Here is a 15,282-nt window from a genome sequence, read left to right as displayed (position 1 = left end):
AGGCTAAAGAGTGAAGGTAGGGAGTGGATCGTCACAAGTAAAGAGAACTCCATGAAGTAGAAAAAAGGATATGGAAGAACTCAAATATGAAAATAATGACAGTTCTGGGTCCAAGCAACACCAGGTCCAAAATCCAAGTTAAAAAAATTAAGATGAGGTAAAAGTGAAAACATTTCAAATGTCTGCGACACCCAATTTACTAAGTGACTAAAGACATAAGTTGTGAATAAATCATGAAGAGCCTTGAAAGTCTTATTTTAAGGAGTTTTTCCTGTATCCTGAAAGAAATAGGGAGCTAATTGGGTGGGGGGTAGGGGCGATTTAAATGAGGGAATGACATGATGAGATCTAATTTTAGAAAGATCACTATCTCTGTTGTGTGGTTAACGGTGGCCAAAGAGACTGGTTAGGAGGCTAAGGAGTAGCCTAGTAACATGAAGAGAGGCGAATAGTGATAGTGAGAAGTGAATTCAAGAATCGACACAAGTAAAGCATACAGAGAGACTCTGTATGCTTCACAGAGTGAGACAGAGACTATTCAGCTCTATAATATCTTCCGGCAGCCTCTGCTCCCTTTGTATCTATTGTGACTGTAATTATGGATTTTACTGGTATTCACCCCGTCATTCCTTCCCTCTCTCAAGTATTAAAAACAAAAATTCAGAAAAAAAAATACTTTGTCAGAAGAATCTATAAAGTATTACCATTTTTCTGAGGGTGTCTTAGTGGATATTCTTTCCCTTACATGCTTGCTTAGCCTTTTCATCACTGCCATGTTTTGTGAGAATATAAGAGGTAAAGTACCATAAAATGGACAATCAGAAATGGGAAGGGAAATAGGCTCCTTTGAAGCAAAGATTAAGGATTCAATTCTTCAGTCACCTAGAACAGTGATGCTTAGATTGGCTCCAGAATATAATCACCCAAAGAACTTAAAAAAATATATATACCTAAAACACTGTAGTCACTCAATACTTATTTAATTCACTCAACAGCTGCTTATTGAGAGGTGTTGGGCATACTATGGGGAAAAAGCAATTAGTACTTGAGGGTGTTTACAATGTATAGCAGTGGCTTTCAAGCATTGACTATTAAGCCGCATCTTAAAAACACATTTTCCATATAATGCAGTATGCATGTGCAAGCACATACACCAAAAACAAATACACATATGATAGAAAAACATTTTTCGCAAAATAACATTTACCACAACAATATGCAGCACACTTTTTGATATTTTCTATTTGCTTGTGCTCATTTTTTAATAATAAAAAATGATGGTTGTAAACCATTATATTGATTTCAATATCAACCAAAGAAAGCCATCAAATACTCTGAAAAAACCTCGTACAGGGCTTCCCTGGTGGCGCAGTGGTTGAGAGTCCGCCTGCCGATGCAGGGGACACGGGTTCGTGCCCCGGTCCGGGAAGATCCCACGTGCCGCGGAGCGGCTGGGCCCGTGAGTCATGGCCGCTGAGCCTGCGCGTCCGGAGCCTGTGCTCCGCAACAGGAGAGGCCACAACAGTGAGAGGCCCGCGTACCGCGCAAAAAAAAAAAAAAAAAAATCCTCGTAGAGAGGATGTTCTAAAACTCTATTTCTGAACACTGATAGTAACACACTGTGCCGGTGCTTTTATTTCAACAAGAATACCCAAAATTTACAGTCTTTTAAAAAAATACCAATTATCTCAAAGACAACTCAATCCAGTTTGAATAAGACACAGAGCTTTATCTCACTTACCGTTATTTCACTTAGAAAAAACTAAACATCTCACGGGTAAAGAGATGTACTCTTTCAGTCTCACAATCATGTACACACAGTGAGATAATTTCCTTAATGGATTCTGGAATTAGTTAGGGAAAAACCTAAAAGTGAGCAAGTTTTCACCAGCAATATTACACACAATACTAAAAATCAGGAAACATGAGAACACACTTCTGTTAATGCAATGGATTTATAAAGCTATCCTTAATAAGTCATATTTAATTAAAAACTAACTTTTTTTCTTTTAGAGAAACTAACATAGGATGAGACAATAGTTATAAATATAGAAGAGCTATAATACGGTTTTCCCAATTACAGAAGGAGAAAATACTTTTATCATTAAGTGACCTATGTAACCAGCATGTAAGAACTAAGTTCTAAGAGTTTTTTCTTTGCTATTAACTGCTTTACTGATTTCTCTCAATAAGGATTCCATGTGTCAGATACAAATGATGATGCACATGTATGACAGAGACCTCTATTTTTTTCTCTCTCTATATCTATTATCCCCCTTCTCTATAGAAATAGAAGTTTAATGGAGCATTATGTCCACCCAGCTGAAGGCTTTATGTCCCAACATCCTTTGCTGCCAGGTATGTTTATGTGACAAGGATGTAGACAATAAGATACAAACAGAAGTGATATGTGCAATTTCTGGGTCATAAACTTAAAAGGAAAGGAGTCCCCTTCTTTATTTCCAATTTTTGTTAGCAGGAATGTGGAAATATTGGCTACCTGAGAACGAAAGATGGAAGTCAGGTGTTGAGGATGGTTCATACTGTTAAAATGAGAGAGAACTAAACTTATATCTCGTTTAAGCCTCTATTATTTTCCTTTCTTAAAGTGGCCAAACCTATATCCTAAGTATTGTAGAATTCCTATTCCAAAATGTACTCCTCTATACTGAGTGGGAAAAAGTAGATAAACAAAGTGAGTGAAGTTTAATTACAACATAGAAGCATGATGAATGAACAAAAGCATGTAAGGATGTGAGGCTGTCTAAGTAATAGGTAGTTATATGGTAATAGAAAGGTCACAAATTCCCAACTCGGCAGTCAAGAGTGTCAAATAAATACTTCCTGGAGAATAAGGCTACTTGTCTTCTACACACAGAACCTTTTTTTTTTGGCAAAATGAAACTTTCTTGTATACGCTTCATACAAAATACTGAAATAGAACATAACTGCATTCTACACATCACTACACCAAAATGTCAAAAGATTCACTTCTCAGCATGAAAATGCACAGAAACATAAATATGAAAAGACTTCACATTAAATGTTTTATTCACACCTCAGTGCAGAGTCAAATGGAGTATTGTGAATGGGATGTAGCACTATCAAATAACATATGTAAGGGGACTTAATGGAATAAAAGAAAAGAAAACTCTGAAACATTCCTGATTCTTGCAGATGGAAGATATCTCCATGGCTGAAAACACTCAGAGTGATAAAATTCAGCTCTTCCAAATTTTGTTATAATTTGCTTCTTGAGCAATTAATTTGGTGATATTTCAATGTATTGGTTATTTATTTGGCCCCTATCTCTTCAGTACAGAGATTCTTTGTAGACAAAGTTCATAGAGATACACTAAACTGCATTAGCATATGCAACTCCATTAATAGAAAATGCATCTTTTACATACAACTGCTGTAGGAAACCACAATGGTGAATTTCAAATAGCTATTTGAAAACATTGCCAATGTTTCAGCGCTATTGCCTGACTAAATTTTTCATTTATTATTAACCAAACATTTTTTAATACACATTTGTTGAGAGTAACAGCAACTTACTGATTCAATTTTACTGGTGTTTAGCAAAATATACATCAAAAAATACTTGCCCAATTTCTTTAAGTAAAATTCTCAGTACAAATGTAATGTTGAAAAGTAAAACCAAAATCAAGGGTAGTGCCACTAAAAATGGAACCTAGATAATATAGCCCTAGATATTTTCTCTTTCCTCTTTGTATCTACGCATGATTATTGTACTTAGATAACATAGGGAAATACTGCTGACAATGGCACTCAAGTTTCTGAAAGAAAGGAGGTTCAGTACATATATTTAGGAGCTAGAAGGCAGGAAAATTTATCTTCCTCTTCATAATTTTTCATCTAAGTAAAGGGAGTGACAGAGATGGTCTTAAACTTGGTATCAATTATCTAGTAAGAGAACACACACCATCCTGATAAGAAAATTTAGTAGATAGTAAAGCATTCCTGATTATTTTACTCCAGAAACACTATGAAAAAAGAGAGCCCTAAAAGAAATGTTATCTAGTGTGTGATTACTTAAAGAGATGGAACAGTTTTCACCTCTGTGTAGGTTTATTAGACATTCCTATTCAAAGAATGTGAACTAGAGAGGAGACAAACTAAAAGATATGAGGATGCACTTAGTTTATATGCCATAATTGTTCACAGTATGATCATATAAGAGATTAAATACAAAGTTCATGAGACAAAGAATAAATTAAATCAACCATTTGCTCTTTCTGGTTTCTCAGTATACAGGAAATGGAAGGGAAGAGTATTAGAAAACTCAATCTCCGTGGGATATTTAGGCAAAATATGGAACCATAAGATACATCAATTGCCTTAGCAGTTATACACTGTCCATGTGACATTCAGAACTATGAATAAACATCTTTAAAATTCAGCCAAATATGAAAAGTCTTTAGAAAATATTGAAAAAAAAAGAAAATGAGCTAATTCTCTCCTTTAATATCAATTTAACCAATTTGTTTAATCATAAAGAGAAAGCTACAGCATCAAGATATTTCTAAGCCCAAATTCTGAGCTTCTGTGGCATGACTTGAAAACACTTTGCTTCTTAGATGTTCGCTGGTGATGAGAGTATGGTGAGAGAATGGGAAGATAAAGACAGTCTTGCCAAAGTCAATCCATAATGAGGTGAGGCAGTGCAACATGTTACAAAATAGGAAATTTTCTTTGGCCATTCATTTCTGTCTGCTCCTCCCTGAACAGACACAACTTCTAACATGAAAATGTCTGAAGGTAGTTATTCTTCTGGATATTATCAGGAAGTAAAAAAATATTATAAAGAAAAATATTTTAAAGTAAGCTACTCACCTATCCCAATGAAAGCAGCTTTGTACCCTTCTTCTTTCAAAGTGCTAAGAGTAATTTCATTCACTGAAAGGCTTTTACCACAAATTACCTGTAAGAAAAAAAATTCTGTAACTGTATTTTGGCATTTGAATGACTAAAACCTTAATCCTTAACATCGAAAATAATAAAAACTCCGTATACACATATATATAATTCCATGTATAGATATGAAAATATTTTTGTCTTTTAGTATATAGGCTTATGTATACTAAATAGTATATAAGTAGAACAAACATGTTTTACTTAATAGCTAAATGCATTTTTGCCTTTTAATTAAGTACCACAAGAAAAGTTAGTGTATTTAAAATCAAGTCAGTAAATTTTCACAGCTTAATTAGTATGTTCAAGGCACTATGTGGGGCATTTTAAAGAATAAAATGTTAAATGAGACACAGTTTCTGCCTCAATGTACAGTCAAAATCTGTGCAGAAGATGTACAGAAATAAGTATAATAAAAAACTGAGTGTGATCAGCACATGTCTACAAGAACTCAAGGGATGGAGAAATTCATTTTGGCTGAGGTCATATAGATGAGAAAAAAGAGAGGTAGTGGGATTTCAATAAAGCCCTTCTTAAACTGAAGTATAGTCGATTTACAATATTGTGTTAGTTTCAGGTGTACAGCAAAGTGATTTGGTTAAACATATATATGTGTGTGTATCTATATTCTTTTTTAAATACTTTTCCATTACAGTTTATTTTAAGATATTGAAAATAGTTCCCTGTCAATAAAGCCATCTTAAAAAATGGATAGGATTTTGATAGCGGATACTTTCGAGGGAAGATGAGTAAAGTCAGGAGTCAGAGGGTAGATACTTCTATTAAAAATCACAGTACTTTGCTTAATTCCAGACATGAGTCTATTTTCAGATCTTGAACCTGCTGACTGAAGAGGTGGTCAGGTCCCTAGAAAGAAAGACCCTGAAACATCCTGGCAAGTAAATATTATAATGATTCCTCTATTCCTTCTCCAAAGGGAATTATAGCCATTTACCCAGGTGACTGTACACTGGGGAAGGGGGCATAATCACACATTTCAAGGACCCTGGACAAGGTTCTTCACTGACATTGATAGCTGAAGAGTGGGGACCTACAGTGATAAGGTGAAAAATGGAACCTGGATAAAGTCTGGTTCACAGTGGGCCTAAGGGGATCACAGACCCAGTTAGTGGTTATTCCCAAGTCTCCAAGTGTATAATAAAAATTGTTATACATGTCAGTAGAAATAATCCCCACATTGGGTCTCTGGTCTGCAAAGCAAGAGCTATTATAGTTATAATATTGGGAAGGCCAGAAAACTTCTGAAACCCTGGTCGAGAGAGTAAATCAACCACAATGATAGCCTGGAGTCGTGGTGGTGGTGGTCCATGTAATACTTCTGTTTTGTTTCCCAGTCTGGCCCTGCTGAGACTAGATGATTTCTGGAGAATGACTGTAAACTCCTGCAGGCTTGACCAAAGTGAAGCCCTGACTGCAGTGTCTGTGACAGATGTGGTATTATTGCAGATTAGTAAGGCCACAGGTACAATGCACGTAGCCATTGATATGATGAATGCACACTTTTCATGTTTCTGTGGAAAAGGGATCAGAAACAGTTCACATTCATGGGGGAAAGATAAGAATATTCATTTACAGGTTTGCCTCAGGAATATGTCAACTCTCTTCTGTAATAATATGTATAATCTGAAACAATCTGGCCATACCACAGAACATCATAGTGATCCATTACACTGAGAACATCATGCAGATTGGACAGCATAAGCAAGGGGTAGCTAGTATGCTGGAGACTTTAATAGGCCTGCCCTCCACAGGGCAGAAGATGAACCTTATGAAGATCAGGGACTAGCCACTTGAGTGAAGTAAAGGGGTCAGGTATGTGCCAGTATATACTCTCTAAAATACATGACTTTGCTGCAATTTTGCACTCATTTACCATTATAAATAAGGAAGCACAAGGTCTGGTAGGTTTGAGTTTTGAAGTCAACATGTTCCTAAAAACAAAAGTCTCTAAACTGATTCATAGCAGAAGAACAAAGTTTACCCATTAAAGCAATAATTGCACCTAACTTGCATAGAGTACCTAACTAAGTGCAAGACTCTTCCAAATACTGCATAGATGGACTTCTCTCATCCTCACAATAGCATTATGAAGTGATATCGTTATCCTCATTTTACAGATGATGATACTAAGGGACAAGAGAGCTTTGACAACCTTTACCAAAGTCAAATATGTAGTTTAATTGCAGAACCAGCACGTGTAAAAGCTATGCTCTAATGTCTCTTGAGAATGAAGGGCAGAACCAGCACCATCCTCAAAGGCACAGAACAACATACTGCATGTGGAGAACTACTTGAAAATGTAGTGTTTCTGGGGTATAAAGTGCAAAACAAAGAAAACAAAGAGAAAGTAGGGGGATAAAATGACTTTGGATATAACATAGGGGGGCATTTTTGTTTTACTAAAATACTAGTTCTAATTTTATTGGCAGATAAAGGAACCATTTGAAAGTTTACAACCAGGGGACAACCAAGGTGAGATTAACGACTAATATTCAGAACTCTGGAACATATCAAATACCATGAAATAAACTAGACAATTAAATAAACACATATTATTAAAAGTACTTAATACTAAGTATCTAATAGTGGGTATTACTATTAGAGTTAGTAGAGTTAGATGCTATTAAAAGTAATGGATAATGAAGGTTTAGAATTTTAATTTATTTTTCAAAGAGTAGATTTTTTATTAAACTATTTCTGATCATAAAGAAAGATAAAAAGTTCTAGTGCTTATTTTTTGAAATGACCTCAATACCAATATACAATGAAGGTTAGACATAAAAGAAAACTACAGGTCCAAATATTTTAAATAAAATTTTAGTAAACTGAATAATACTACAATTTCCAAAGTTGAGCAGTGGAGTGCCCTGCCAATGGGTCTGTCAGTGGAAGTGATACTCAGAATACTTGACTTTAGGTTTGGTTTACTAACTGACTCAGCAAAAAAATTGAAGAAAGACCCCATCCTTCCTGAGGTAGTGTTTGTGTGCATGTGTGCGTGTGTGTGTGCGTGTGTGTAGCTGAGTAGTGGAGTTATGTGATTTATCAAACAGGATTGAAAATATTCCAATTTTTCCACCCTGATAGAGTGAACATGTCCCTGAATTTGTAACATTCAGAAAGGATGCACAGGCATTTTGCGTTTCTCAGTCTGTTTCCACCCTAGCAGGCAACAGCGTGCAACTGAGGAAGCAAAAAAGTTGAATTATACTTTTGTGTATCGAAAACTGGAAAGACAAGTAGCTTTACTCCTAGTGTTAATTTACTGGGACTGGGACCAGTAAGACTTTACTTATTGTAGTCAGACATTGTGGGACAGGGGGAGAATAACCATCACTGTGCAGTAAGTAGCTCCATGGTGCAAATGAGAACAAAGCAATAATAACAATAATCAGTGGAGTGACAAGCACAAGGACTCTTCCCTATGTGGGGGAATCTAGTCAAATTTCCCTTTTCTAAAGCATAAAACCCCCAAACATTTGCCATCAAATCCAAAACTCACTCTCAGAAAGAATAGGAGAAAGATTCTTTGACAAAATGTTAAAATTTTGCTTACATTATGCCTTAGGAAATTGGACCAAGACGTGTAAAACTTAAAACTGGTATTATATGATAACTAACAGACATCAAAACATTTTGTGGCTGATATACTATGAAGTCCTAAGATTATTTGTTAAATATATACAATGTTAGAAAAATCATGTTATGGGCATTTTGTTTGTGTTTTTGCTCCTTTTTCTCCCATATTTTTTATATATGTAATATTTTCTGTCATAATTTTCTTAGATATGGATTATAGCATATATTAACCTCCCTCTAATGGCTTTAATAATATATGCCTGGGTACTCAAACATCCCAGCTAAATTGAGAATAAAATTTGCTCCACATCAAGCTTAGTGTAAGAGTTATTACTATTTCAATAGAAGGGCTGAATATAGTAAGCCCTGAGCCAAAGTTCCACCTAATATCTACTCCGGGACTTGACAAAAATTTTCTTTATGCATCCATAATATGTCTTCATACATATAATAATATTTTTAATGTAGGATTAAGGTTTACAACTTTTTTGGCGTGGAACGCTTTTTTGAAATGAACTATGTGGCACCCATTATTAAAAAATACAGATAATAATGTACATGCTCTTCACATTTTTGATAGAAAATTTGGCCGATGCAGGGGACACGGGTTCATGCCCCAGTCTGGGAAGATCCCACATGCCGCGGAGCGGCTGGGCCTATGAGCCATGGCTGCTGAGCCTGCGCGTCAGGAGTCTGTGCTCCGCAACGGGAGAGGCCACAACAGTGAGAGGCCCACGTACCGAAAAACAAAAACAAACAAACAAACAAAAAAACCCATCAATGTTCTGTTTCTCATAAAAAGACTGAAATCAGATGGATAAAATTTTCAAATTTAGCAAAAATATAAGTATCAAGACAATATTCTTACCAACAATAAAATAATGAAATGCTCGGAAATTTATTTCTATAAAGCTAGCATAACTCTATAACCAAAATCTATAGCATAACCAAAACTCACAAAGATAACAAATAAAAAATAAAGCAAAACAAAGACAGACTTTCAGTAGCTTTGAAACTCTATAAAGCGAGCAACAGAATCTATTCCCTGTTGTATTTACAGTTTTAATATTCAGTGCATAAATAAGTGAATGCAAAAGAAATTAAAAAAGAAACTCATAGAACAAACCTAGTTCTAGATGTACAGATATAATAAAACATGATGCAAAATGTACATATTCCAGAAATGCAAAGATTAATATAACTCAATACATTATCTGAACATAGACTTTCAAAAGGGGCAATTAAAAAATTTAACACCCCTCCTCCGTTAAAATAAAACAAAATAACTTAGGAAATGTTACTATTCTAAGTCTAGAAAAAGAAAACATTTATTCAATATGATAAAAATACTATTTCATAGATCAGAAAAGATGCCATGCATTACCACTTTTATAACATACTAGTGACAATGAAATAGTGGAAGACAAATATATATATATATAACGTACAAATAGAGGGTTTTTTGTGACACAATATTTGACTGGAAAAATTCATCTTAGAATAAACAAGAACTAATCTATCAGCTATTAGATATGAAATAAATTGAAATTACTCAACAAGAAATTTAGCTGAAGAGCACAGTTGGGAGGGAAGATGATGAATTAAACTAAGTTTATATATGATGAGTGTATGTTATTTGGATGATAAATGTGTTCATTAAACTATTAAGATGACAGGACTGGAGTTCAAAAGAAAGATGGTTCTAGACAAGTCCTTAGCACACCTCTAGGCAAAAGTAAATTCTCAATAATTATTTATCAAATAAATGAAACAAACCTATTAGAAAGAGAAAAAAATCAGATAATAACCAAGATAATGCTAGATCATGAAAGCTAAAGATACATACATACATGAACATAAATGCATGCATAGATATATACATGCATGCATACATATCAGAATATATCACATGCTGCACAGGAGCCAAACAGTATAAACACAGAGAAAACTTCGTTTCATTGCCAGGAAATTATTGTTGACTTTAAAATATACAGTGTTAGTTGAGAGGTAAAAACGGAAGGTAGGTTGTAAGAAGAATCTGGTGATGAGAAAAATGTGGTAACAAGTGTAGAACATTTTAAAAAATATATATCCTTTCATGGATAAAGTTGATAAGTCATAAAAGATGCAAGCATTTCATCAATGGATGCAAGTCCTCAAAGCTAAAAAAGAACCTCATTACTGTCTCTCCTCAGAGTGATGGACAAGACAGTATTAACCTTCTCTTTAATTCAGGTTCTAATTCTTTCCTGATAATTTAATAAATTCATAGGGTTTAAAATTCAAATGTACAAAATGGTGAAAAACTCCTTCCTACACCTTCCCAAAGGCAATCTATACTATCAGATTCTATACATTTCCAGAGCACATATATTTCCAGGCATATATAAGCAGATATGTTTATATTTTACACAACCTGTAGTAGCATACTTTTCCCTTTGAACAAATATTGACCAAGGCAAGGGACATTAATTGACTTTGTCAAGGTTATCTGACTATAAAATTAGAAAGTGTCATAATTGTAGCTGAAATGTACGTTTTCTGGCACTCAGTGAATTGACTACTATTATGTCTTGAGTTTCCTAGTAAGAGAAATGGGTATGCCCTAATTTATGCAATATATTTGGTATGGTAAAAATCAAATGCAATTTTGTAATTACTTATAAGATGAATTCAGAGGTGTCAAATTAATTTTTGATTCATCTTCAATTTGAAGTATCACTTAATATATTAGTTTGAAGTCTCAATAATCATGTTCTTATTTAATGAGATTTAGGTAAGAACTTGCATTCAAAATGAAATACATTTAACAAACTTTTCAGAATGTATTTATATAAAGCAAGTAATCACCCTTAAATCTATTTTGAACACTATTTTTGAACTCTGTTTTCATAAAGTTGTGCACATCTGTACGGCATACTTGCTATAAGATTTTTTGTTTGGTGATTATGTGTAAATGTTTCATCGCCTAACCATTGCCAAATAAGATGTAATTATAAGTGTAAATGCACAAAATACTGTTTGAGTGTTTCCCTTTTAATTGGTTATTTTAATTTTTATTTCTAAATGCAAGAGCCATGAATAGTTTGTACTTTTCAAAATAGCTCCCATATGTACTTACAGAATGTATTATGTAAATCATAGTACTTTGTTAATCTATTATCTTATACCTATTACAGAAAGGTAAAATTTTTGAAATAAAAATAGCAATATGTTCAAGTGAAGAGCCAGAGTATGATACTCTTAAATAATACAAAAGAACAGGAATATCTAAAGCTATATTACGAAAGTAAAATGTATTAATTTTTTTTTTAAAAGAACACAATATTTATTTCACAAAACAATTAAAAATACAGAGCTGTTGCTTTCTACCTTGCTGAGTAACTGTTTATGTTGAAACAGGATTATCACATTAACACTATTGACATTACACATATAGTAAATAAAATAAACCTCTGTAAGAAATTATGTTCCAAATTGTGAAATACAAATGTTTCAGAGTGCACAAAACTTGCATGAAAAAAACGTGATTAAAGCAACCAAACCCTTCTATTAGCTGCACTGAACCCCTAAAGCAATTTAGGAATTTGTTTCTTACAGACAATTAATCACATGCAGGCGTGCCAGATGAGAACTATTGATTGCCCTTTTCCAGGCTAGTGGCATTCAGACAGTAGACAGACAAATGCCCTAAGCAAGGAGAAGCATCTTTCTGCTTCTGCCTGGTGTAGCTTTTAATTGTTCTTTCCTAAAGTGTGTGACATTTTGTTGTTAATCTTTAGTGTAGAGCTTACTCCTTTCTTTTGGAGCAATACACATGTAAGCGTTATGTTTTTCACTTACCTTTACACCAAGGTCCTTCATAAGCTCAATCTCAAAATTGACTACATTATATGGTAGCCGGAACTGAGGGATTTCAGAGATACTGAAAATAAAAATGAGAAGCATTTGTGGGAAAATCACCAATTTAAAAAATGCAACATGTCTTTATTGATCAGTATTAAAGGAATAAGTATCTCTTCTGAGGGTATTTTCATATCACATAATGTGAGTGTGAGGACATCCACATTTTTATATGCATGACAGAATATGATATGGGCTTCAAGAGAAACAGTAGAAACTGATGTGGAAAATAAATAAAAACAATGAAAAACAAATAGTGAGTAGACAATTGGCCTATACTTTTAAGTTTATTACAGTATTTAGTTGATTTATTTACTAACACTTCTATAAATTCCTAAGAAAAGAAAATCTTAAAAAAACAAAAATTTGAAAGTATACAGTGTTTAACATACATATCATATATACATACACACATATATATTCTGTAACTATACCTCTAGCTTGTTCAAATTCAAATCTGTAACTTTGTATTATCATACTGTTCAGGACATTACAGAATAAGTTCTGTAATGTGATCTACAGAATATTTTTACAGTAAAACAATCTTCTATGAAAGCAATGTGTCCCAAAAGGGTTCAGTCATTAAAAAAGTAATCCTACTTGATATCAGTGCTCATTGTTTTCTGTCTTCAAATACAATCACTTCAAGAGTTAATAGTTCATACATAGTATTAAAGGTAAGTTCAAATAACTTTTCAATATCTTATAGCAATAAAAAGGCTACATATGTTCATGAATATACAGCAATTCATGTAGTCATTCATCCAACAAGCATTCATCCAACAAGCATTTACAAAGTACCAGGTACAGTGTTAGCTGCAGTGATTTAATGGTGAATTTGACCAAATTACCACTTTTAATAAGCTCTCATTCTTGTGAGCAAAGATATATAAACAGATCATTACAACAGAATGTAGTACATTCAGTGAAAGAGCTATATCCAAGCACTATAGAGATTGATTTGTAAAATAAATAAATAACTGTTGAAGATGAACTTTCTGGATCATTCAGTGCAAGGTCTTCCAAAGTGCACCTGTAGTCTTTTCATTCTTTGGTGACTTAAGAACTTGATTATTCAATTAATTTCCATACATCAATCAGCAAGGCACCATGCTCATCTCAGTGCTATAGAAAATGCAAAGTACTGAACAGTACAAAATCAAGGTCCTATATTAAAGGAGCTTTCTATCTAGTTAGGGTGTAAGATTATACATAAGAATGACTTAGGGCATAGGGTAAGAGAGAAAAACCTCCTAAGCTGATCTTTGGACAACCACACTACCTCAGCGGTTATCATAATGCTCTGGGCACCACACAGGACTCTGCCTTTGTAGGGTAGCAGAATATACCCCTCCAAATATGCCACTTCGGCACAGAATTATTTTGAGCTGAAGATAATTAAGAAGAAACAGATACAAGAAAAGCTCTCCGGTCCCCTATTACCTGCCAAAAAGCAGTACATAACACACATTGCAATGGTGTGTCTTCCTTTCCTGTACCAAGAAGGGCAAAACTCTTAATCACCAGGAGACAATTGTAGACCCTTACCAGCCCAAAGATGGGCACCAAGAGGAATTTACATTACAAGCTTTACTAAATAACTCTTATGTTCCATTAGTTTCCCCCATATATTAACCTCTCACAGTTTGCTGTCCCTAAAAGCATAAACCCTTTTTCCTTTGTCTTGTCACTTCTCCACAAATTTATCATTCTTTGTTAAGATGCTACATAGGGGCTTCCCTGGTGGTGAGGTGGCTGGGAGTCCGGCTGCCAATGCAGGGGACACGGGTTCAAGCCCTGGTCCGGGAAGATCCCACATGCTGTGGAGCAACAAAGCCCGTGCGCCACAACTACTGAGCCCGTGTGCCACAACCACTGAAGCCCACGTGCCTAGAGCCCATGCTCTGCAACAAGAGAAGCCACTGCAATGAAGAGTAGCTCCCCCCCCCAACCGCAACTAGAGAAAGCCTGCACTCGAGACCCAACGCAGCCAAAAATAAATAAATAAAATCTATCTTTTTAAAAAAAAAAAAAGATGGTACATAAACCTCAAGTTCTGACCCCCCTTCTCTGAATGACTCATCACTGAGTTCTCCCACATGTATGTACAACACATGTGTTAATAAACACTGTTTTTCTCCTTAATTTGTCTTATGTTAGTTTATTTCACAAGGCAACTACTGACCTAAGAGGATAGAGGATATTTTTTTTTTCCTTCCTGTACCTTCCGAGGCTAAGGAGAAAAATTCTTAAATAGTATGGATTATATAAGTAGGCACAAAGAGACACCCAGTCTTGATAGGCCTGGGGGTCTGCAGAAGAGAGACTGAAAATGGACTAACATTGGAATCTGATGAAAGTCCTCAAAAGGCTAGAAACGAAAGCAAAAATTCTAGCTAAATAAACCAACCACAGCAAGGTGAGTCTCTAAATACAGACAGATACACTGTGAGGCTGAGTACCTTCCTCTGATTTGGGATTTTTATGGGTTCTGAATAGAAGTATACGATATGTAAGTAAAAAAAATGATGCTAGTTTAGGTCAATGGTTCTAATTTAAGATATGGCTCTGAAACAGCAGGTTAATGAAGCAGGAACAATTTTTCTACTGACCAGGAAGAAAGGAGAACACTCTCAACCTAGCAAGAAGAAACCAGAGCAAGGAGGAAGTATAACTCTGAAAGTTGAAGTAGTCAGCAGAGCAAATGGAATGCCAGGCTGCTAGGGCTTGAGCAGCTCTGCTTAGAATCACATACTGCCCTGAAAGCGTTGTAGCCCACACTTACTTAGCACATGTGTTATGAATAAATGTGTGAGAATCACATTTCCAAGCATCTTCTATAGG

General features: G+C 34.8%; 1 protein-coding gene across 1 annotated transcript in view; it reads right to left on the bottom strand.

Moving 5' to 3' along the window:
- DPYD (dihydropyrimidine dehydrogenase) overlaps nt 1-15,282 on the bottom strand; it is an 849,503-nt gene that overhangs the window by 565,872 nt on the left and 268,349 nt on the right. Inside the window, exons 9-10 of the mRNA XM_030868763.3 lie at nt 12,379-12,460; nt 4,858-4,945 (exon numbers count right to left, since the gene is read on the bottom strand). Coding sequence (XP_030724623.1) covers nt 4,858-4,945; nt 12,379-12,460 — 170 coding nt within the window. The remainder of the gene's footprint in view (nt 1-4,857; nt 4,946-12,378; nt 12,461-15,282) is intronic.

Source organism: Globicephala melas, chromosome 1, assembly GCF_963455315.2.
Source record: "Globicephala melas chromosome 1, mGloMel1.2, whole genome shotgun sequence".
Classification (NCBI taxonomy): Eukaryota; Metazoa; Chordata; class Mammalia; order Artiodactyla; family Delphinidae; genus Globicephala; species Globicephala melas.
Note: the sequence above shows the minus strand (reverse complement) of the source record. Positions and strands in the feature narration are given on the sequence as shown.